General features: G+C 35.5%; 12 protein-coding genes and 1 non-coding gene across 13 annotated transcripts; 5 read left to right on the top strand and 8 right to left on the bottom strand.

Moving 5' to 3' along the window:
* Positions 1–707: 707 nt before the first annotated feature.
* Positions 708–1664, top strand: MEU1 (S-methyl-5-thioadenosine phosphorylase; the record flags this gene model as incomplete). Its single annotated transcript, XM_003959255.1, has 1 exon — positions 708–1664. One exon carries the CDS (start codon positions 708–710, stop codon positions 1662–1664), a length of 957 nt encoding a protein of 318 aa, XP_003959304.1.
* Positions 1665–1793: 129 nt separating this feature from the next.
* On the bottom strand, positions 1794–3029 carry POM34 (Pom34p; the record flags this gene model as incomplete). Its single annotated transcript, XM_003959254.1, has 1 exon — positions 1794–3029. The coding sequence occupies one exon, from the start codon at positions 3027–3029 to the stop codon at positions 1794–1796; it is 1236 nt and encodes a 411-aa protein (XP_003959303.1).
* Positions 3030–3991: 962 nt separating this feature from the next.
* Positions 3992–5443, top strand: KAFR0J00990 (HAD family hydrolase; the record flags this gene model as incomplete). The annotated part of the gene is made up of 1 exon (XM_003959253.1): positions 3992–5443. One exon carries the CDS (start codon positions 3992–3994, stop codon positions 5441–5443), a length of 1452 nt encoding a protein of 483 aa, XP_003959302.1.
* Positions 5444–5996: 553 nt separating this feature from the next.
* On the bottom strand, positions 5997–7439 carry SOF1 (rRNA-processing protein SOF1; the record flags this gene model as incomplete). The annotated part of the gene is made up of 1 exon (XM_003959252.1): positions 5997–7439. The coding sequence occupies one exon, from the start codon at positions 7437–7439 to the stop codon at positions 5997–5999; it is 1443 nt and encodes a 480-aa protein (XP_003959301.1).
* A 278-nt stretch (positions 7440–7717) lies between these two features.
* Positions 7718–9550, bottom strand: NOP2 (rRNA (cytosine-C5-)-methyltransferase NOP2; the record flags this gene model as incomplete). Its single annotated transcript, XM_003959251.1, has 1 exon — positions 7718–9550. The coding sequence occupies one exon, from the start codon at positions 9548–9550 to the stop codon at positions 7718–7720; it is 1833 nt and encodes a 610-aa protein (XP_003959300.1).
* Positions 9551–9790: 240 nt separating this feature from the next.
* GCD10 (tRNA 1-methyladenosine methyltransferase subunit GCD10) lies at positions 9791–11161 on the top strand (the record flags this gene model as incomplete). The annotated part of the gene is made up of 1 exon (XM_003959250.1): positions 9791–11161. One exon carries the CDS (start codon positions 9791–9793, stop codon positions 11159–11161), a length of 1371 nt encoding a protein of 456 aa, XP_003959299.1.
* Positions 11162–11198: 37 nt separating this feature from the next.
* Positions 11199–12125, bottom strand: MTQ1 (S-adenosylmethionine-dependent methyltransferase; the record flags this gene model as incomplete). The annotated part of the gene is made up of 1 exon (XM_003959249.1): positions 11199–12125. One exon carries the CDS (start codon positions 12123–12125, stop codon positions 11199–11201), a length of 927 nt encoding a protein of 308 aa, XP_003959298.1.
* Positions 12126–12462: 337 nt separating this feature from the next.
* Positions 12463–13698, top strand: YDJ1 (type I HSP40 co-chaperone YDJ1; the record flags this gene model as incomplete). Its single annotated transcript, XM_003959248.1, has 1 exon — positions 12463–13698. The coding sequence occupies one exon, from the start codon at positions 12463–12465 to the stop codon at positions 13696–13698; it is 1236 nt and encodes a 411-aa protein (XP_003959297.1).
* A 350-nt stretch (positions 13699–14048) lies between these two features.
* Positions 14049–15749, bottom strand: AQR1 (Aqr1p; the record flags this gene model as incomplete). The annotated part of the gene is made up of 1 exon (XM_003959247.1): positions 14049–15749. The coding sequence occupies one exon, from the start codon at positions 15747–15749 to the stop codon at positions 14049–14051; it is 1701 nt and encodes a 566-aa protein (XP_003959296.1).
* A 1411-nt stretch (positions 15750–17160) lies between these two features.
* KAFR0J00920 (uncharacterized protein) lies at positions 17161–18264 on the bottom strand (the record flags this gene model as incomplete). Its single annotated transcript, XM_003959246.1, has 1 exon — positions 17161–18264. The coding sequence occupies one exon, from the start codon at positions 18262–18264 to the stop codon at positions 17161–17163; it is 1104 nt and encodes a 367-aa protein (XP_003959295.1).
* Positions 18265–19315: 1051 nt separating this feature from the next.
* KAFR0Jtrna8D lies at positions 19316–19387 on the bottom strand. Its single transcript has one exon. It is a non-coding gene; the product is annotated as a tRNA-Asp (tRNA).
* A 505-nt stretch (positions 19388–19892) lies between these two features.
* Positions 19893–20519, top strand: RRT14 (Rrt14p; the record flags this gene model as incomplete). The annotated part of the gene is made up of 1 exon (XM_003959245.1): positions 19893–20519. One exon carries the CDS (start codon positions 19893–19895, stop codon positions 20517–20519), a length of 627 nt encoding a protein of 208 aa, XP_003959294.1.
* Positions 20520–20613: 94 nt separating this feature from the next.
* MET18 (Met18p) lies at positions 20614–23697 on the bottom strand (the record flags this gene model as incomplete). Its single annotated transcript, XM_003959244.1, has 1 exon — positions 20614–23697. One exon carries the CDS (start codon positions 23695–23697, stop codon positions 20614–20616), a length of 3084 nt encoding a protein of 1027 aa, XP_003959293.1.
* Between the last annotated feature and the right edge of the window lie 363 nt (positions 23698–24060).

Here is a 24060-nt window from a genome sequence, read left to right as displayed (position 1 = left end):
CCATTTTTTCTCTGCTCAATTTTGCAGCAAGAAAAAAAAAGAGCTGATTTTTGCAGCGAAATTCTGCCAGCTTTTTTTACTGGAGATGATACATGGGCTGGGCTGGACTTGGGTAGTATTGGGACTATTAACCAAGTCTGTCTTGCGCTCTGGTATCTTGTCCTTGCAACTGGCACCATACATCTGTCGCTATTTTTATTGAATTGTTTACTCGATGGGATAACATATTCTGGAATATATTGTGACAGAGATTTAAACATTAAAAAAATTTAAAAAAATAGAGGGAATGTTTTAATGACTGTTTATTACATCAGAAATTACCTTACGATGTATACAAATCTATACTCTATACACAATATACACTGTACTTCTACTTCGAAGATATTTGATTAGAAGCGTTCTTTTTGATCTCACACTCTTGCTCATTTACATTTCCAACTTTGATCAATAAATGAGTCTTACAGTATGCTGAAACTAGCTGTCCACTGAACTGATAGTGCTGCTAGCTGAGTCCAGAGCCTCACGCAGGCAGGATTGATACACCAAACCAATAACTGTCACAGCGTCAATTGGCAATTGAAAATCTCTCGCGGAAAAAAAAATAAAGAAAAAAATAAAAAATTTCATCAAAATGCGATGAGCTTCGAGATATTCTACTTGATATTTTATGAAGACTAACGTTTGCACTCACTATAATCCAACCAAAAATGACAAACTCAGAATTACCATCTGTCTTCCACGCCGCTGTAGACTTAGGTATTATCGGTGGAACCGGTTTATACAAATTAGACTGTCTAGAACCGATCGCAGTCCTACCACCAATTGAAACTCCATGGGGTTTCACATCTTCTCCTATCACCATTTCCAAATTTATTGGTAACGGAAACCATTTCTACGTCGCATTCATCGCTAGACATGGTGTCAATCACGAATATCCTCCTACAAGAGTACCATTTAGAGCAAATATGGCCGCTTTAAAGAATTTGAAATGTAAAGCCGTTCTTTCTTTCAGTGCTGTAGGTTCCTTAAGAGAAGAAATCAAACCAAGAGATTTCGTATTACCACAACAAATTATTGATAGAACTAAAGGTATCAGGGAATCTTCTTATTTCAACGATATTGGTCTAGTTGGTCACGTCGGTTTTGGTAATCCATTTTCTGAAAATTTTGCTAGATATATATATCAATTCAAAGATTGTCTAATCAATGAAACTACCAACGAGCCATGCGACTTACATTTCACTAAAGATACTACTGTCATCTGTATGGAAGGCCCGCAATTTTCAACGCGTGCCGAATCCAAAATGTATAGATTACTTGGTGGTGACGTTATAAACATGAGTGTCATCCCAGAAGCTAAATTGGCTCGTGAATGTGAATTACCATATCAAATGGTTTGTATGTCCACGGATTATGATGCGTGGAGAGATAATGAAGAACCTGTCACAGTAGAAACCGTTATCGGTAATCTATCAAGTAATGCTCAAAATGCTAATAGATTGGCTTCCATGATCATTGAGAATATGGCAAATGAATTGCCAGAATTCATGCAAAATGGCGATGGTTTACATGAAGCCATGAAAATGTCCATCTCTACTAAACCAGAAGCCATGTCAAAGGAAACTTTGAACAAGTTAAGATTTCTGTTCCCAGATCACTGGTAATCTGTTAAATCACAGCCAGGTAAAAGTGAATCAAATTTTCAAATAAAAGAAGAGAGAACGAGAAGAATCATTTATCTATGTATTCTATATATTTATATTAATTAATTATTCTCCTTTTCATGACATACACTATATTTTCTTTGAAGGACTTGGAGAGTTCATCATATAAGAGTATTTACTGCTTGGAATATAACCTTTGTTTCTTACAGTAGTGGCAGGAGCAGAATAGGTTGTGGAAACAATATTTCCATTACTCATACCTTTAAAATTCAAGTGATTATTTAGGATGGTATTTCTTTGAAGATTATCACCAAATGCGTTCAATTTATTAAATTTTGTGCTTTCAAGTTTGATTTTCTCCTGTCTTGACTTCATTGGTGTCTTTAATGATTTGAATATTAGTGGAGTTGATGGTACAGATTGCGATGGTTGGACTTTAGATGATTTGGATGGTACAGTCTTCACAATATGTGGTTTCATTATTGGAGTGGCATGGTTCTGTTGTGTAATTGAAGCTGCATTCAGGCCTAGTAATGTTCTTTGCTTTTCATTCAAATTTATATCATTCATGTTTATTGTCATGAATAATTTCCACATAGAGAGAATGATGTTGTAAGCAACGAGCAAATAAAAACCATGTATTAGGTGTTCTGCGGTAAGATGGAATGACAACTTATTGTTGAAATAATTGTAATTAACTTTTATCCAAAAGAAATAAATCTTTTTCATACCATCAACGTTCCAAAAATTGTTCAGACATGATTGGATTACATTTGAATAAAATAAGTGAAATCTTCTACCCACTTTTGAATGGTTGATAAATAATATAGAAAATTTAGAAAGTAGATTGAAGAGTGCTATACTGATGACATTTATAATAATCTTTTGGATTTCAAATTCTTTACTAATTGATCTTTTAACTAATTTTCCTAAAATCGGATTCTCAAAATTACCAAGTTCAGGAGAAGACGATTCTATAGTGGTACCGATTTTCACCTTGGTAACATCTTCAGTATCAGGTAATGTTTCTGATATCAGCTTAGATCCCTTATAAACTGGTTGCGCCATAGTTGATGATGATGATGCTTTCAATGGATTACGGTAGATCTCCTCAGATTGAAATGGAGTATTGGGGACGGTTTGAGGTCTTGCATCGTTATTGAACTGTGGTAGATTTATACGAGCGAAATTTAGAACATTGCCATTGAAGTTCTTGGAAAGTGGTGTATTTGGATCAGATAGGATTTTTTGTCTATACAATTTTGGCGATTCCTTGACGACTTTATCTCTTAAAGAGTGAAATTGATCCTTCGACAAAGGTCTAGGAGTGCCCATTAATGGTTTCTCATTACTATTAGAATTCATTTTTACGAGTATCTATGTACTAATTTCATCTATCATATAAAGAAAAAAGCATCTATTTTTCATATAATAACACTAATGAATTAATTGGAATCCTTCGTAAATTTTTTTTTTTTTTTTTTTGAGAGAAGAGAAACCCGACCATGGTTAAAATTAGCCCTAACCAAAATCCGACCGAAGCAGAGATACCGAACCCTATATTTTGAAAAAAAGCCACATTAACCCTAGGTCAAAAAATGCGGACCAAAAAGTGGCAAATCCGGGTAAATTTTGTTATTTTTTGCCTTCCGAAAGAAAAAAAAGACAAGAAAAAACAACGGAAAAGGGAAGAAATTTGAGGAAAAATTTTGGTGAATTAAATTGACAGTCGATTAATCTACGTTTGATAAAGAAGAGTTTGATAAAGACAGTATCAAAATTTGTTATTAAAGGAAAGTTTTTTCGTTGGTAGAAAACAGCTGAATTTATAGAATATATCGAGCCAAGTTAAATTCTAGTCGGCAAAGTATTCGATCCCAAGGCATTTCCCAGTAATTCAGTCATCATTACTGAAAACTCAGGTTATTTTCATTATTCCGCTCTTTTAACTCCCTCTTTTTCTTTCTTCTTTTATCCAATTCATTCTGGTTACTTAGTATCTGATTAGTGATCATTTTGTTTTGCTACCAAGTCCTAAGTATCTGTTTCACAGTACCCTAAGTATTTTTATCTTTTTTTAGAAAAGGTCACTCTCTTCTTCGTTGTGTCAATTCTTTTGTTTAGCTTTTGAAGAGAAGTAAGTTCCATAACAAACTAGTTTACTAGTAAAGAAAGAGAATCTTCTCATAGAAAAAGGAGAAGGAAAAAAACATATCAAAATTCAATAAAACAAATCTCTGAAGCCTATCTGCACTAAGATTTTGTCGTATTCGTTTTGGTTTTTTCTTCTTTTTTGATTTTAATTCACAATTAATTGAATCCTTCCAATGGGATTTATTGCATCTTTTTTTTGTTGTTCACCAGAGACTAATTCTTCAAATAATCAAACATACACTACTCGCACTAAGCAAATAAATAATAATTTAAATCCAAGTAATAGTCACATAACTCTTAGCAGAAGCTTCAACAATAACCAAACTAATAATAACTCAAATAAAGGTAACATTATAACAAGTGCCAACAATTTCAAATTGAACAAAATGTCGTATCCTACCTCTTCTCATATTACTACAAAACAATTAAAACCCGTCTCTTCAAATTCATTTACTACAAAACACACCTCCACTAATACCAATCATACTAATAATAATAATAATAATAATAATTCTAATTCAGTTCCACATTCTCCTAATAAAGATAAGATCCCAAGATCAGGCTCTACTCCAATAAGGAAAAAGAGAAAGAGCAAGAATTCCAGATTGAAGAATGGTGAAAAAAATTACACTTTCGAAGATAATGAAGAGGATTACGATATGCTAGATTCAAAAGATATCGATTTGACAGATGAAGAGGACGATGACGAGGAAGATATTGAAAAAAATGGTAAGCAAACATTTGATGTATATAATACTGAGACAGACAGAAGTACAGGAAACTCAAGTTCCGAATATGCCTACAGTCAGCAATTTGCACCTCATCAAGAACTCAATGAAAAACGTCTTTCAACTGAAAATCAGAGAGACGCCACGGATGTAAATACGAACATAAATTCTGCTTCAACTCTACAAGAAAATACAGAAAGTATTCCTGATCAATATGCATCATCAGATACTAATGATGCTAACGACGCCAATGATTTCAATATGATACCATCCTATGATGATACCGAAGAATTTGTTGATTTGACTGTATTACAACCAAATCAATATCATGCCCCTGGTTACGATACTTTATTACCACCTCCGGAAAAGAGTTTATCGAGAAAGAAATGTCTCGTTTTAGACTTGGATGAAACTTTAGTACATTCCTCCTTCAAATATCTGAAATCTGCTGATTTTGTTCTTCCAGTTGATATTGATGACCAAATTCATAACGTGTATGTGATAAAGAGACCCGGCGTTGATGAATTTTTGAAAAGAGTTGGTGAAATTTTCGAAGTCGTAGTATTCACTGCAAGTGTTTCAAGATATGGTGACCCATTACTGGATGTACTGGATAAAGGTAAATCTATACATCACAGATTATTTAGAGAGGCTTGTTACAATTATGAAGGAAACTATATCAAAAATTTATCTCAGTTAGGTAGACCTTTATCTGATATTATCATCTTGGATAATTCACCGGCTTCATATATTTTCCATCCACAGCACGCTATTCCAATATCTTCATGGTTCTCTGATACGCATGACAATGAATTACTAGATATAATACCTTTATTGGAAGATTTGTCAAAATCATTTGTATTAGATGTTGGTAAAGTATTAGATGTGTCTATATAAAGGCATGAAGATAATTTTTCCTCATTTTTTGCGACCTTTCGTCACTAACAATAAGCATTTCAATTCATTTCCTGTATCAGTAATTTATTTCCTTTAATTTTTTTTGTCTTTGATAATTTTCCCACTGCTCTGCTATTACATTAATTAAATGCGGGAGAATATTATTAGAATTCTTAACTTGGAAGCTGGTCCTTCCAAAAATTAATTAAAACATTTTTTTGCGTATCATTTACTTATCTTAAATGCAATAGTACTGATAAAAACCCAATATTTTGTCCGAAATTAAAAATAAATAACAATACTATATTTGTTAGGAAGGTAGATTGTTTTCGATGAAGTATTGCCTGTATACTTATTTAACATATAAATATAAATTTAATATAACAAAGTCATAATATGCTTCAATAAATTCCCGTCCATACTTTAAATTATGGCTTGTTGATACTTCGAATGAGTTAATAATATATATACAAAATTAAATTTTCTAGAAATAAAGGTGACGAATTCTACATACGATACGAGAACATCACCATGCCCAAAATAAAAACTATTACTATGCACTATCGTCACCGTTCTCCTCTTCTGATTTATTACTTCTCCTCTTCCCTTCTTCATGATTGAAAACAGTACCGACAATTTGCTTTTTCCTCTCTGAAACGAATGGCATATCTTTCCTAGTACGCCTTTCATTCATCTCTCTTCTCTTCATGGAGCTTAACTCAATACCCTTAATTTCCTGGGCCTTTTTAATAACTTTAGGAACATGTCTGTGTCTACTAATTCTTTTGATTTCTGGCATATGCTTGAACCTTTCTTTCAACTTTTCATCATAATCTAATTTATTCTTCTCTCTAGTTGTCTTGACGTTGGATCTTTCCCAAGCTTTACTTCTCCATAATCTTACATTACCATCATCGGAACCACTGATAATATATTTGGAATCCATGGAAAATTTAACTTGAAAAACGTGTTGCATTCTCTTTGTGTGATAAACTTCTCTTGCATGACCATGATTTGTTTTGAATATTCTAATTGTCTTATCGTATGAACCTGTTACAATTTCATCACCAGTTGGAGAGAAGTCAACATCCATAACTGCACTGACATGATCTTTAAAGACGTGCAAGGCACGTGACATGTTTCTCATATCATAGTAGTAAGCATTATGATCTTCATTAGCGATGACAAAATTGAATGCCTCCATTGGATTCCAACATATGGCGTTGGTTCTCATTGTTTGGATGATCTTTTGAGTTGGAGAGTTTGTTCTCAAATCATATAACACAATAGCATTGTCACTACCGGTACTTGCCAAGATATCAACTTCATTTTGATTGAACTTAACGCTTGTGATGTTGTCGGCACCCCAGGATAAGTTAGAAATTGGCTTCGACCTGTTTGAATCCCATAAATGAATTTGGGCACCACCTGTCACAAAGGTAGAAGCTTCTCTGTGATGATCAATACCTTGGAAAGCATGTTCACCGTAGAAAGTTTTCAACAAACCTTCTGTGTTTAATTCTGCGTCAGATTTCACATTCGAGAAATCGTCATTATTTACTGACCATAACTTGACAGTCTTGTCATCACCACAAGATAACATGAAATTTTCATTTTTATTTTTGGATGTATGTTCTGGAGTAACACAGAGACCAGTAACCAAACCATAATGTGCTTTGAAAGAAACAAACTCTTCACGAGTTGACATGTTCCAATACTTGATAATACCATCTGCAGAACCAGAGGCCAACTTGTTTAAATTATTGTAATTCTTCGCAATAGTGTAGACACCATCCCTATGACCATAACCAAGCTGGCCAATAAATGGTTTTGCGAACATTCTTTCCATCTTAGTAGCATTCAAAGCTTTGGTATACTCACGAGCCCTTTCAAATGGATGTAACTCTGGATTTAAGTTACGAGGAAGCTGGGATTCCTGCGTACTTTTCACCGGAACATAGTCATCGGAACTTCTCTTGATTGTCTTGATCTTCATTATCACCTATACCAAACTACACTAATGCCAAGAATAACAGCAGTACTCTCACCAACATAAAATATAACTTCAAAATTTTGCGATGAGCATCAATTCTATTACACTTTTTTTCTTTTCACCTGAAAATTTTTACTCGCGTTCAACGAGTCTCACAGTAGAAATATAACATACATACACAGTGGAAGAGGTTTACTTTTGGTACGTTTTTTGAATCTAGTTTGAAAAAATGATATATATTATACAGGTGTGTGCACGATTATACTTAGTTGAGAGGGGTTCTAAGATCTTTTTGTGGCCTTTGGATTGATACCTTTCTTTAGGAGACTGTCTTTCTTAGATTTACTGATGTATCTTTCATCTTCTTGCTCATCGAACTTGGCGAAATCAGAATGGATGATACCTTCTTCTTCTGCTTCCCTTCTGGCGGCATCTTCCTTTTCTCTTGCGCTGGCTTGGTTATCGTCGTGTGGAGATGGTCTCACCTTTTGGAATTTAGCAACGTAGAAACCATCGACATTGTAAGTATGAGGATAGTATCTTCTAGTTAATTTCAAGCTCGGATGGAATTTTTTCCCTCTGAAACTAGTAAAACCTTCTTTACCAATAGCTAAGTTAGTTTCTACTAATTTAACGTTTGGTCTTTTTCTAAGAGCGTAATCGACAACAGCTTCATCTTCTTCCACAGCCACAGAACATGTTGAATAGACAATGACACCACCACTTTTAGAGTTTGCGTCAACTGAATCAATAGCAGACAAAAGTAATTGTTTTTGTAAATGAGGAATTTGAATGAAATCTTTTTCAGTACGTGAGACTTTAACAGATTGATCCTTACCAATAACACCGGTACCAGAACATGGCGCATCTAACAAAATTCTGTCAAAACCACCAATGACTTTTGGGAATTCACGGGCATCGTAATTACAGACGATGGTATTTGTACAACCTAAACGGTGAATATTGGCAATCAAAGACTTGGTTCTGTTTTTATTGGCATCATTAGCGAAGACACAACCAGTGTTTTTCATCAATGCAGAAATATAAGTTGTCTTACCACCTGGGGCAGATGCCATATCTAAGATACGTTCATTTTCTTGTGGATCTAATGCAATAACAGGTAAGAAAGAAGAAGCCGCTTGTAAGATATATTGACCAGCTAAATATTCTGGGGTGGCACCAATGGGAACTTGTGAATCAAAAATTTGTAGACCAACTTTTGTCCAGTTACCTATTGGTTGTAAATTGACACCTCTGTTGACCAGAGTTTGAGCCAGATCTCTTCTTCTTGTCTTTAAAGTGTTAGTTCTAATGGTAATTGGTCTTGCAACTTCATTAGCTTCGAAAAATTCAACAGCTTCAGCTGGAGAAAATAAGTCGAATAATTTTTCTGCTAAGAAGGGTGAATAACCGTAATATTCACAAATATCTTTTAATAATCTGTCAACGTATTCTGATCTTGATCTATTTTCAGCGCCTAAACTTTTGAAATCTTCTAGGACTTTCACAATTTCAATCATTCTAGTTCTTACTGCAGTTAAATCGGCTGGACCTTGAGCCATCAATTCTTCCTCCTCCTTGGAAGGTAAAACGTCAGCTCTAGGTTGCATAGCAGCTGCTTCTACCAGTTCTCTTTCAGCTTCTTCGGCTTCTTCGGCTTCTTCTTCATCCAATTTCTTGGACAAGGATTCCATATTAGCAACATTTAATTCTTCTAGGTCTTCTTCATCTTCATCGTCAGAAAACATTGGTCTTGCATGGACATCGTCATCGTCGTTTTCATATTCCTGTTCCAAATCAAATTCGTCTTGTAAATCTTCTTCTTCTTCATCATCATTGTCATCATCAAAGAGCGTTTTTTTCTCTTGGGAGATTTCTTCTAGGTTAGAAACTTCTTCCTCTGAAACAAGCTCTTCCTCTTCTTCCTCTACACGAGGCTTACTCTTTTCCAATTTTTGCTTCTTGGATTTCTTGCCATCCTTCGAAGATACAGCTGCAGTAGAAGATCTCTTACTAGCCTTTTCTTCTTTCTTCAATCTTCTGTCTCTCTTGGCCTGGAACTCGTCCAAACTTGGTGGAGCAGCTTGCTTATTCTTATGACGTCTACTACCCATGACTAACTATCAACACACTCGAATGCTATTCCAACTTGACAAGAACAAACTACCTTCAGATGCTCATCTCATAAGAGCTCTTCTACTTTTTTTCTTCACTCTAAAAGAAATCGATGGCCAGAAAAATTTTCCATCGCTGAAAACGAAAAATATTGAAAAATACTTGAAAAAAAAAAGTTGAGATGGCCCATCAATTTCCACTATGAATTAAGCTCATCGCAAGAGGATTATAGCATGAAAATGGGTGAATCGTGGACGCATATAACATTAGATCAGCATGTTATTATCAGGCTACCTTCAGAAAAGTGTAAGATTGTGCATTTGAGGCTGAACGGTTCGATTTCGTTGGGTAAATTTGGTGCCTTCAACGTTAACGATGTCATTGGGTACCCATTGGGGAGCAAGTTCGAGATTTATTACGATGACGAGACCACTGAGGATGTAGAAGATAGTAAGAAGAAGAACAACCGCATTGCGGTGGGTAAGATCCGTTTGTTATCGGGCATTGACAAGAAACTGGAACAATTGAATGGCGTCGATAGCAGTGAAAATAATAAAGAATTGATCAATTTAGGTAATGATATACAGAAACTGTCAACGGCCGATATCGAGGCCCTAAAGAAGCAGAGTGTCTCAAGTGATGAACTAATTGCTAAGATTATTGAATCTCATGGTAGTTTCAAGAAGAAAACTGCATTTTCACAAGAAAAATATTTAAAGAGAAAGAAACAGAAATTTGCCAAAGAATTCACTGTGGACTATCTAAGTAGTGCATCTTTATTGGATTATTTGATCGATAAAGGTGATATTCAACGTGTTATGGACATGTCAGAAGAATCGATGGGCTTATTATTGAATCTAGGTAATATAAGACCCAATGGTACATATCTGTGCATGGATGAAACGGGTGGTTTATTGGCATATTTCATGTTAGAGAGAATGTTTGGTGGGGACAATGATTCAAAACATACCGGTAAGATCGTGATTGTTCATGAAAATGAACACGTTAATCTTGACCTTTTAAAATTTTCCAATTATTCTGAAGAATTTATTAAGAGACATATCGTTACAATTTCATTATTAGATTTCTTTGAAGCACCAACTTTGCATGAAATTAATTCGAATTTTACACCTTTATCAAAAGAAGAAGCATTCGACTTGAAAGGTGGTAAGAAAAATACTTATTATAGAAAACTAAAATGGTACAAGATTCAATTGGAGATAATAAAATGTGCTACAGAAATTGAATATGACGGTCTTGTGACTGCTACAACGTTGAATTTACCATCAGTAGTACCGAAATTAAGTGAAAGAGTTCATGGTTCCAGACCCATCGTTTGTTTCAGTCAATTCAAAGAAACCTTATTAGAACTGTCCCATGTACTTTACGATGATTTAAGATTCTTGGCTCCTTCCATATTAGAGACCAGATGTAGGCCATACCAAACTGTACGAGGCAAGTTACATCCTCTTATGACGATGAGAGGAGGTGGCGGGTACCTTCTGTGGTGTCACAGGGTGATACCGGCACCAGAACCTATTGAAGAACCAGAGGGAGAAACAGCTGCCGCGTCACAGACTGAGAATGCTAAAAAAGCTAGAATAGAATAAAATAGAATACTATTTATATTTTTTGAATACTACATATTTATTTACAAGAATGCATAATATTTCCAAAATTCTGAAAGATTTTGCGGTAATCGAGCCTTGTATTCTCGGATTTAAACCCATAGACACATCGTGGTGAATTGTTGGAATCAAATTTCAAACCAACATTCCAAATTTGAGATAAATTTGGATCTTGCCTTACAGTTTTACTAATGAAATCGAATTGACCCATATTACCAATCTCGTAAACGAACGAATCAGTTCTGGGCAGCCAGTGGTCGAGTAAGTTCTGATAGAATTCAAGATCACCAATCAGAGCTAATTTGGGTTCATACAATTTAACAGATTTTTGCACGTCAGTGACAAAATCCTGTCGTCTTATATACGGCGGATTGCAGGTCACAATATCAATTCTCCCATCAGGCATGATAGGAGGATACTCGTGAAGGATATCCCTCTGCATTATACGAAAGTCTGCAGGAGAACCACCCTTTGAAAACAATCTATTCAAATTTAGCCGTATTAACCTGACAGCATGTCTCGAGACGTCAATCGCTGTGAAATGAGCGTCACACTGCAATTGGCTCTTCATAAGCAGCGGGACACACCCTGTCCCACTACAGAGATCGTAAATCTTGATGCCACCATGCACAGACGACAAGACACTGCCGTTGATACCTGCAATCAACTCCGTGGTCCATTCTTCTGTCTCCCATCTCGGAATGAGCACATTGCGCCTACAGACAATATCTAGACACCCAAACGGCTGCGTGCCAATGACATACTGCAACGGTACATGCCTCGACCTTAACACACACGCCTGTCGGACGCTCCTCGGTGTCTCCTTCAGCAACCAACGCAACTCGACTTGAGCCTGCTCGACCGTCCGGCAAGCCCGCAACAGCAGCGGCAGACACGGATGCAATCTCGCAGCCTCAAAAGCAGCCTTCCAACTGATCCTGGGCATCACCACCACACACTGAAACTCCGACTCTCCCAGCAATCGATGATAACGTTGATAGCGATGGCCTTGCCAGCTGAGCTCAGCTCAAAATAAATTTTTTGTTTCTTTTTCCTTCGGTGAAATTCTTTGAAATTCTTTTTTCGCCATCGATGAAATTTTTCTTTTTTTTTCTACAAATGAGATGTACTTGAATTTATATATGATACCTAATATTATTAAGTAGTTGTTGTTGGTTGTTAAATGGAATAAATAACCTACAGTCTCCTTCCTCTCCAAGTAAGACGTTAGCACGGGTTTATACAAAGTGTTTGATCAAAAGCATACAGATAAAAGAACAAAAATGGTTAGAGAAACAAAGTTATACGATATCTTGGGTGTTTCACCAACAGCTTCAGATTCTGAAATTAAGAAAGCTTACAGAAAACAAGCTTTGAAATATCATCCAGATAAGAATCCAAGTGAAGAAGCCGCTGAAAAATTCAAAGAAGCTTCTTCTGCCTACGAAGTCTTGTCAGACTCAGAAAAGAGAGATATTTATGATCAGTTCGGTCAAGATGGTTTAAGTGGAAATGGTGGTATGCCAGGTGGTGCCGGTGGTTTCGGCTTCGGTGAAGATTTGTTCTCTCAATTCTTCGGTGGAGCTGGTGCTTCCAGGCCTAGAGGTCCACAAAGAGGTAGAGATATTAAGCACGAAATTAGTGTCAGTTTAGAAGAATTATACAAAGGTAAGACTTCTAAATTAGCTTTAAACAAACAAATTTTATGTAAGACTTGTGAAGGTAGAGGTGGTAAGAAGGGCGCCGTCAAGAAATGTTCCAGTTGTAACGGTCAAGGTATTAAATTTGTGACTAGACAAATGGGTCCAATGATTCAAAGATTCCAAACTGAGTGTGACGTTTGTCATGGTACAGGTGATATTATCGATGCAAAGGACCGTTGTAAAGATTGTCATGGTAAGAAAATCGCCAATGAAAGAAAAATTTTACAAGTTAATGTTGATCCAGGTATGAAAAATGGTCAAAAAGTTGTATTCAAAGGTGAAGCCGACCAAGCTCCAGATATCATCCCAGGTGATGTTATCTTTGTCATAAGTGAAAAACCACACAAGCATTTCCAAAGAGTTGGTGATGACTTAATATACGAAGCTGAAATCGATCTATTGACCGCCGTTGCAGGTGGTGAATTCGCCTTAGAACACGTCTCTGGCGAATGGTTGAAGGTTTCCATCGTTCCAGGTGAAGTCATTGCTCCAAATATGCGTAAAGTTGTCGAAGGTAAAGGTATGCCAATTCAAAAATACGGTGGCTACGGTAATTTAATCATTAAATTCTCAATCAAATTCCCAGAAAACCATTTTGCCGATGAAGACACTTTAAAGAAATTAGAAGAAATCTTACCTGCAAGAAAACCATTACCAACTTTCCCAAAGAATGCAATTGTCGATGACTGTGTTCTATCCGATTATAACCCAAGTAGACACGATAACTCTCGTGGTGCTAGAGGTGGTGCTAGTTACCATTCTGATGATGAAGATGAAGGTCAAGGTGCTGAAGGTGTCCAATGTGCATCTCAATAGTCTCCTCAAATAATAAATTAATAGAAAGCTGGTCATAAAACCTTCATTCTTCTTTTTGCTTCTTCAATAGTTTTCCACAATAAATCAACAAAACTTTCGCTTATTTGTCTAGTTGTTTTATTTAAATCATTATAAATTTAGGCTACAATCATAGAAAAATTATTATTATTATATATATATTATATCAAATGCGCGTATAGAGAATTCTTATAATCACCCATTCTATCTTGTAATGAATGATCAAAAATTGTGTATAAAATTAAACGGTATGTGTATTATAAATTATGCAGAAATTATTTATTTAAATCGTTTTAAAAAATGCAAATTGGTTCGATGTATAATATTTCCCTTCAAAGATCACTTTCCTTTTCAATATCTCTCTTAGCTTGTCTCTTAGCTTCCATCTTTGCGGCTCTTCTTTCTCTTAATTGGATACCTTTAGTCAGTGGAATGAATGTTAAAAGATTGGCACATAACAAAAGCCCACAAAGGAAACTGAACGTACCACCAACAGTCATTGATTGTTTCATCTTAGCAAAACAACCCATAAAGATAGTACTCAATGAACATCTAACGAAGTTGAAACAACTACTGGCTGTTGATGATTTAGTTGGATATAAATCCACTAACAAAGTAGTCATAACGGATAATGAACTCATAGTACAATATGAACAAACAAATGATGTAATTAAAACGGAAGGAATCTTCCAACCTTTATCTACACTCCAACCGAAAAGGATAAAGGAACAAATAGCAATAAAACATTGTGGCAAGACACATGCTAGACGAACTTTAAAGTTATTGAAAGGTGTATCTTCAGAAATTTTCCCACTTTCTTTATCTTCTTGAAACTTCTGAAGAGATCTTCTGTAATATAAATCTATCACTCTACCGGTTAACATTGAACCAGCCAAACCACCAATACCAGCTGGTAGATAACAGACACCAATTATAGTCAAAGAATAATTATATGGCGCGACACTTAATTCTGAGGAAATTGATGAAAGCATTAAAGTCCACATGGCAAATTGTAACCCACCAGGCAATAAAGATAAAAAGATTTCTGGTAATGCTGTTATTCTGAAAGCAGTAGAAAGATCTAGAGTTGGTTTATTCAAATCCAAAGAATCATAATCTGGGTTGTCATAATGAAACCTTTTTTGAACAACTGGTAAATATGTGATGGGTGCTCTATTTATGATATTTTTTGGTTTAATTGAAAGATTACCTACAATTGTTCTCTTGGTTTCTGGTAATAAGAAAAATCCAATAATCATACAGGAACCACAGCCGATGGTTAAAAACCAGAAGACTGCTCTCCAATGTAAAGCTGCTGTAATGACGGCACCTAGTAAGGGACCGATACCCTGGCCGATTAAGACAAGACCCGATGTAGCACCCACAAAAGTACCTCTTTCCCTTTTCACAGTGAAATCACTGACGACACCTGAACTTATAGCAATTGTTGGTGAGATACCAATACTCTGAATACATCTTAAGAAGACAATAACACCATAAGATGGTGCTTTAGCGATACCAATGGAGGCAACCACAAAGATAAGCATACCTCCAAGAATGACTGGTCTACGACCGTAAACATCTGCTAGACCACCGGAAATTGCAGGAGCTACACCTTGAAACAATAAATATACCACCACAGTGACATTAACTTTATTTTCATCAATATTGAACTTTTGTTCTAATTCTTTCAAAGCAGGATAATAAATTGGAGAACCCAGGGATGACCAAAAACCAGTTATCGTCATTAAAAAAACCATGAACCATTTTTGTCGATAGGTCAAAAGTGTGTGAGGATAGTTTTGCTCGCCTTCTACTATGTGTTGTTGTTCTTGCTCATCGTGACTACATTCGGATGAAGTGTCATCATCACCTAATTCGTTCGTAGTAGTACGAGAAATTGTACCATGAAGTTTCTGATAGTCCCTCCATTTTGTAATAGTTGGATCGTCATGTAGTTTCTTGATTTGATCCGTTACATTACTTGAAGAACCTATGTCATCATCTGAATGTAAACTATATACTTCTGACATATCGTCTTTTCTTTTTTTATTTATTTCACTCTTTCGATGAGGCTCACTATTCAATAACGAAAGCTGGTGAAAACAATTTTTGATATTGTTCACGTTAAAGGTATAATGAGACTGCACTTGAAAAGTAAATATACACTACTACAGTTATACATATATATATATATATATATATATATATATGTATTGCTCGTCAGAGTCACTTGAATTCTGTACAGCTGTGTAGTGCGTTAACGGCTGCTCTCTTCGTTAGGGTCTTTTCTTTTTCTTGCCAGGCACGAGTCCCTCGAGGCATTTTTTCGCAAAAATCTCGAAATTTTTTCTCGAAGGAAAAATCGTCGGGAAGTCACGCTTTTTGGGCGAAAATAGCCTGGAGTCGAGCGTGGAAAGTGCGGCCTGTTCCGATGGTGAAGCCATGGTAACGAAATGACTCGATGGTGGCCATGTGCTTAAAGAGTCTGTATGAGGTCGATTATATGTTTGAGAATGTTTAGAAGGCCTTATGATAGAGTAGACCCGACGTATCATGTCACTGGTGGGCTCTCTGCAGGAGAATGGCCTGTTTTGAACCGACAGGAACTACTCGGAAAGTGTTCCTATAGACAGTTTGCCATGTACAGGAGAAGTAACGTTGCTGTAGACCAAGCTTCTGAAGTTGGGAGAGTACTAACATTTGTTTTTTGATAATCAGTCTTTGAAAGTCTAAAAAATTGTTTAAGTTCGAAGACAACTTGATTCAATACACTATAGTCATCGGAAATTTCAGGACCTTATCGGGAACATGTAAATACCACGAGATATCAATTGTCCATGCTCAAGAAGCAACCAATGCATAGCTTTCAAGTAAGATATATAATGCTTGTTTAAATATAAATAACTGATCTACACATACCCTTCTTGTGGAGATATTGGCGTTGTCTGCTATATTTACGAGCTTAAAGTGACACATTTTCATCGGGAATCTTCGTTTCCTTGTAGGAAACAGAAACGGAGGAAACTACCCGGGTTGCTCAGTAATCGTTCGGAAAAGCATTCGGAAAAAATGGGAAATCACAACTAGTCACTCCTAGTTGTTCCGGTTATCTGTCGTTATAATCATCTTCTTATCGATAGAAGTGTGCATGAATTGAAAATAAGAGACACAAAATAATATAATGAAGTATGGGTATTGATTGAGAATATGTAATTTTAATTTTATATATCCTTGCAAACGAATAAGAAGGAATACTATCTATTTAGGAGGTGGACGTTTATGGGTATGGATTAGGAAACTCACCGGTCTGTTTGATGCCCCACAGACTGGAAATTCTGACGTAGCTTCCTTCGCAAAGGATGGGGTTTCATTAGTTAAAGGCTTTTTTAGGCTTCCATCTAAATAATTGCCTCTGTTCTGTGATTCTGTTGGCATCCCACCTTAAGGCCTCATCTTCGCACTATCCGTGTCATTGGTTAACTTGTTACTCGTACTTTGTTTTTGATTGACAGAAATTTTCGTTTTTGAAGAACCTTGAAGATGCGGTCTCTTATTTTTATGGCTATCGTTGTTCTCATGAGTAGTTGAAGCCCCGAGATTCAATTTTGATGCCTTGAAAGGGATTACTTTCAGATCTTGACCAGCCTCATATTGTTGCAATAGGGCAGGATAAGGAGCTGGGAAACTTTGTCTAGTGTTTGTAGTTGCGTCGTAAGCCATCATATAACCAGAAGAAGAATGGTTGTTTGGTAATGGAGGCGATAAGTTCGGAGGACCCGTTATTATCTGTGGTGCTATAAAAGGCTGGTTAGTGACAGTAGGCGGAAGAACTGGATTTACTGCAGGTTGAAAGAGACCTAAAGTAGATGATTGACGTGGCAGCGTGCCTCCGTTGTATAGATTAAAAGTTGGGGTTTGGTTTTGAAATGAAGGACCAGTGCTGTTCGGTCCACCTTGGAATGCCACAGAGTAAGGGGACCCACCAATATATGCGACTTGTCCTCTATTGAATTCATTAATTTTATAATGTGAGGGCAGAGAGGACACTGATAGACGATCTTCCTTCCCGGCAGGTGATGCAATGTAGTTTGGTCTATTTGTGGATAGCGTCAAACCTTCATCCAAATCGAGTTTCGTCTTCTTTATATTTTCATCTCTTACGAATTCAATTAGTTTTTCACAAGTTTCATCAGATAAATTTTCCATCGAATTTAACTTATCCACCAACTTATCCAATAGTTTTAGATTATCCTGACGTATCTTTTCAACTTCTAACCGATACTTTTGATTCAAAATATCTAGATATCCACTGATCGAAGTATCATCACAATTACTTAGATCCAACGTCAGCGATGGGTCAAGATCCAATTTTCGTAGCAAACTCATTCTGTCCCTCATGCCAGAATGAAGTTCTCTTCCATAAGATGACGTCGAGTTGTTACGAGATAAATTTGCTGAGCCGTGATTCATAACGCCCATGAATGACGGGATATTAGCATTCACAGTATTTGATGTGAACATATGGTTATTTGTCTGAACGTCCATAGGTTACTTGAATGGCAATTCAAAGTCGTCCGATGTCTTGCTTTTTCCCTTCCGATATTGAGCAAAATGACCCAGAACACTACTTATTTATTAATAAAGGATTTCTATTCTTTACTAGAGTAATTTAAAAGATGAAAGAACACTTATTCAGTCGGAAGTAGTGGCAAAAAAGCTATACTGATGATCTTGCTCATATAGTAACCACACCATGCATAGCGTTCTTAGACTATGATGGTTTCGAGACTTTGATCTGACGCTGCATCTAGCGATGAGCTTAAACAGGTAAAAGTAAAGAGTTACACCTGCCTAAACGGGAAGCTTTCTTCCTGCTGCGTCAACATTGACTAAAGTGGGAAATACGGCTCGCTTTGAGCGAAAACCTTCCTAAAGAGGAAATGTATATCTTAGTGTGGGCCTTTGGATTACCGTATTTGATAATTTGACATTCTTAGGTGAAAATCAGCATTTGCAATTTTTTCATCTAACAATAACTGTAGATCAGTTGACAAGATCATTTGCTATTCTTGGGCTCTCGATTTAAAATTTTAGCCAGAAGGATGGCACAGGAAGCATGAAAGCGTTCTGATACGAGGCAAATTATGTTTGGTCATCTCTAACTTATTGTTGCAGGACGAGAACTTTATTAATACCTTAAATAACGCAGCTAGCTTGGCTGCTTTTTTCAGTTTACCTAATGCACCATAACAGTCCTCTTCATCGCAGAAAATTACATACTATTAATTACTGGAAATAGAGGAAAAATCCTACAATTAGTGACATTCTCTTATTTTCAAATTTGGTTATTAACGTGATGTGCAATAAGCTCGAATTCAATTATTTTATTTTTGGATCACTTGACGAGCATTCTTAAGAATAAGTTTCCCTTTTTATGTCAAAAAGAATCTCTATGGTAATTCTAAAAATAATTGTTGAGAACATCTCAACCACGTAAAGCACATCTTGCTACATTCCTAACGGTTACTTTACCGCTCTTATTGCAGTCAGAAGTGGGATATTATTAAAGAGAAGAAGTTTTAAAAAAAAAAAAATTCTCCGCGACGGGGAATTGAACCCCGATCTGGCACGCGACAAGCGCCCATTCTCACCATTAAACTATCGCGGATACTCGGTTAGACTTTTAATTTTTCTATTGTGTCCCGTCGATAAGTACTCAGCGACTTGCTACAAAAAGCATCGGTTGCTACACCAGCCTTCAAGGGTAAGCTTTGCTTTTGTTGCTTGCTTGAAAAGAGTTGAGGTAGTCAAAATGTTATTCAACTGTATAATATTTATAAACTACGTAATACAATATAAAAAGATAAGTATAGTTCACAAGATACAAATCGTATAAACCAAATCGTAGAAACTCTTCATCTTCAAAGGTCTGATCTCTCGATTTACAAGCCAAGAGGTGGAGGAAGACCGAATTCACAAGTTTACAGCATCACGTGATCTTGAAAATGGTTATGCGGGTAACAAACTTTGTGGCACTTTCAAGCTCATCGAAGATATTGAAAAAAAAAAAGCTACACCGCAAAAGTAGCGATGATATCTGTAAGCTCATCAGTTCATCGATCCATTTAACAGGCACTAATATTATTCATTCCTCATCCTGAAACTACCAGACAATGTCAACATTCACAAACTCCTCACAACTGCATGCTACCAATGCTGTTAATAGTCTTCTTTCAAGTTTATTGCCTGGTGCTAGGAAGATAAATGCTAAAGGTAAAGTTAGAGCACATAAAGGATCTAAAGCACAGTTGATTGATTATAACTTGAAGAAAAGAGTGGAGATACAGGAAAGGAACTTGATGAAAATAAAGAAAAACGAGAAAAAGATTCAAAAGAGAAAGATTCAATCGAAGAAGAATGAATTAAAAACTTTGGCACAATCAGCAAAACTTCAGAACCTGGAGAAACATAAACTTAATGGTACATTAACTAAGAAGGAAAAAAAATACTTGAATGCATTAATCGAGCAAAACACCTCAATAGCTAAATCTTGGGAACTGGACCAAGATAACAAAGATGATTTATTAGAAGTACAAAATTTTATATTGAAAAATAGCAGCTCTCATAAAAACAGAGTAAGGAGTAACAAGAGAAGAAGCAAGCTTAAAGAGTTTAAAACAGAGCTTAAGGATTCTTCTGTTATTTCAGATCATAGATACGCTGGATTAACCCCCGGTCTAGCACCTGTGGGATTAAGTGATGAAGAAGAATCTTCAAGTGAAGAAGAAGACGATTACTAAAAACTTTTGAAATGAATCAAATTATTGTATCATATTTACTACATTTACCATATATTATTTTATTTTTAAGCAAAATAGAAATGCATTATCCTCTTTATTCGAATGGGACCTGTCCAAGTTCATAGTAAGCTTGTCTTGTATCAATACATTGCCTACGGACGATTCTTTTCTTGTCTGATAGAATAGGCCCCAATGCAATGATTACTTTCTCTTTATATTCTAACAAATAATTCAATGGTATCGTTGTGGTTAGTTCTTCCAACAATTGTAATGCTAATAATTTTACTGAAACAGCGTTATATTTATCCGAGGGAACTAACTTCAATAAAAATGGCACCAAAATTTCAATATGTTCAGTGATTAATGGACCAAATTTATCTGTTGCATCCTTTAAAGTTTCCAAAGATGATACTCTTACTTCGCTATTTGGCATATCCAAAGCTTGGATCAACATAGGTAATAAATCGTTCATGTAAGGTTCAACCAAATTACTTGGTGTGTGTTTCAAAATCAAAGATAATGCAGTCAAATAATTACATTTAATTTCCATTGATGATGTGTCTCTGTAGTGAGTGACTAGAACTTGGAAAATATCATTGAAAAATTTTTGTTTGTAAAGTAATTTAACGTTATTTGCCCATGCAATTCCTTTATATTTACGCATGGAACCAATATCAATAACAAATATTTCAAATAATTTAGAAACAAATGACCCCAGCTTTGTATCTTTCAACAAGATAATAAAATGGTCAAGCATATTTTCTCCTTCCTTTGAATTTTTCATTATTAGTCCTCTACTTAACCAAACTAAATTTTCTAGATTCACAAATGATTGATCTTTCCAATCAACGTATTTTCCAACGTTTCCAACATCTGTCCATTTATTTGTTAATACGCATAAAAGCTCTAAGTAACCCAATTTTTCCATACTACCTATTGATGCATGATTTGATTTTAATAATTCCAGTGTTTTTTCGAAAATAGTGTTTGCTTCCTCAAAGTCACACGCCTTATCAATAGCAGAAATAATTTTGGTATATATTATAACCAAACGTGATGGATTATCCATTATTTTTAAATCATCTAAAAATAATTTATTTGTTCTTTCCAAATATGCAGGTTGATTTTTCCTATCACTCTTAATATTAATAAAGAATACTACGTTGGCTAATAATGATAGATTATGGTCATCATGGATTATAGGGTTATTAGTTAGGGCCAAATTCAGTAAAATTGATTCCACAGATTCCTTGATATAATTAGCATCAGTTTCTGCTACAGTTAATATGTTGTTTTCCAATAATGAATAGATGGCTGATAATAGAAGGAAACAGTATTCATCAGAATGTTTCTTTTCGCAGACCATATGCAATTTATTACATAGAGAAATAATACTTTCTTTGACCAAAATATGTCTTGACGTTGTAAAATCTAAAATTATCTTCAAAATGGTTTCGAGTTGTATTATTTCATCACTGTTATAGTTTATTATTTCCGTACAATCTAAAGGTAATAAATCTAGCATATTCTTTAGAGAGACCTCAAATACGATATTTTCATATATTTGACTAATTACCTTCAAGCCTTCTAGAGAAGCGTGATATATGTTTTTGTTATTATCCGTTAAAATTGTATCAGTCAGATATTGAATTACCAATGCAATTTCTTCCTTCGTCAAATACCCTTTCATTTTTATCATCTTAGTGAACTGGATTATGGATAGAGTTCTGACAGTGACTTCTGATTTTGAATTTCCTGTCAAAGCTTTACTCAAAATCATCAATATCTCATCCTTATAATCAAGCAATTTATTCTGTGCGACAGTTTCAGCGTCGACAGAACTTGTGATGGTTGTCTCACCAAATACAGTGATATAGGCGTCTAAAAAGAAAGATAGATTCATTAATAACAACTTAAGTTTTGAAATTTCTGATGTGTCAGTTAAGAACAAAGGTAACGTATCATCGATGGTTTTATCGAAAGTAGCTTTATTTGCACTAGCAATTGATGCTAAGATACTACAACTCTGTTTTAGATCTTTGCTGTAGGTGAAGTTAGGTGTCAGTTCTTCTAAGATATAACTAAAAAATTTATTGAAAGCATTTATATCGAAATCTGCCAATTCCAAAGACAATGTCTTGATAACATCCAGAGCAGCTTCGTATGTGCTCTTTTCACTTTCATCGTTACCTTGAGAAGCATACGATTCTAATGGATTCAAGAAGGAAGCCTCCGAGCCTTCGCTATTATGCATAATTTCAAATTTTAGACCATTCCATATAGGTAACCAAAATTGCAAACAATTTTTACCGCCAAATTTTAAGATACATGCTTTGATGGTGAACAAAGTATCGTTCTTAACAATTGGAGAAGTAGCAGACAATTTATCAATTAGATTTCCAAAGGCATCTTCTGCAAAGAGACTTGAAGATGATATAGCCTCTCTTAATGCCAATTTCAGATCTGTATTAGTAATCTTGTAAGGATCATTCTTTGGGGGTTTGAAAGTAATTGGGAAGTAAGAAAATAAAATATCAAACAATGTTTGAGCATAACTTGGGGCGTTAGGTAAGTTCTGAATGATCAAACTGTTTAATGCGAAGGAAGTTAGCAAATTTCTTGGATCCTTTTCACCAGTAGATATATTTATGAAACTTTTGATGAACAGATCACTTGATTTGACATTATCTTTCAAATTCTCACTCCATCTATCATAGACAGATTCTAAAATCTTGAATGTGAAGAATCTGATTGGCGCCAAATGTTCATTTTGGTGGTAGTCATCTCTTAAGAAATCGAGTAAGACAATAGTTTCTTCGAAGGAAATATACTTCATTGACATCAATGAACTGAGCCCTTCGAAAGCTTCTTTCAACAAGACAGTATCTTGCAATTTAGACTTGTAAAACGTGAATACCACACTAACTTCATTTTTCAGCAATTGATCTGGTTTCAAAGTACGTAAAACTGACGTCAAAGAAGCTAATGCCTTTTTCCTCTTTGTATCCTCCTCAGAAGTGATATAATCCTTCAGCAGCACAATGATATCGATCAATTTAATTTTCCTATTTGTAATCAACTCAGACACCTGTAAGGACAATTCGTCCACTTTCGACTCGTTAATGTCCACGTTGGCGAGCAACGAAACCACTAATGAGCCCACCGAGCTATTCTCCATCCCTGACATACCGATACTAGTCCTAACCACAGCACTCAATGAATGGAATCCTATGCCAGTTTTATATATATATTCTGAATTTTCCAGCCAAATCAATGCCTGACACCCATAAAATTTCAATTTAAAAGCAACCCTAACATGTTTTACTATGTATTGTTTGATTTAACTATGCAAATAGCAGTTAGGGTTGCATTCGGGAAGTCCAGATGGGCCGAAATTTCTCACGGGAAACGGAAAATTGCTATTTTTTTTATGGAATGAAAATGTAAACAAAGAGAGATGGGATCGATTAGTGTGGATTGCACCGTCGGTAGAATCAGTAATCTATAGCTTTTGTTGTTGTTGAAGGCGAAATTTATTGTA

This window comes from Kazachstania africana, chromosome 10, assembly GCF_000304475.1.
Source record: "Kazachstania africana CBS 2517 chromosome 10, complete genome".
In the NCBI taxonomy this organism is placed as follows: domain Eukaryota; kingdom Fungi; phylum Ascomycota; class Saccharomycetes; order Saccharomycetales; family Saccharomycetaceae; genus Kazachstania; species Kazachstania africana.
This window is presented reverse-complemented; position numbering and strand designations above follow the sequence as displayed.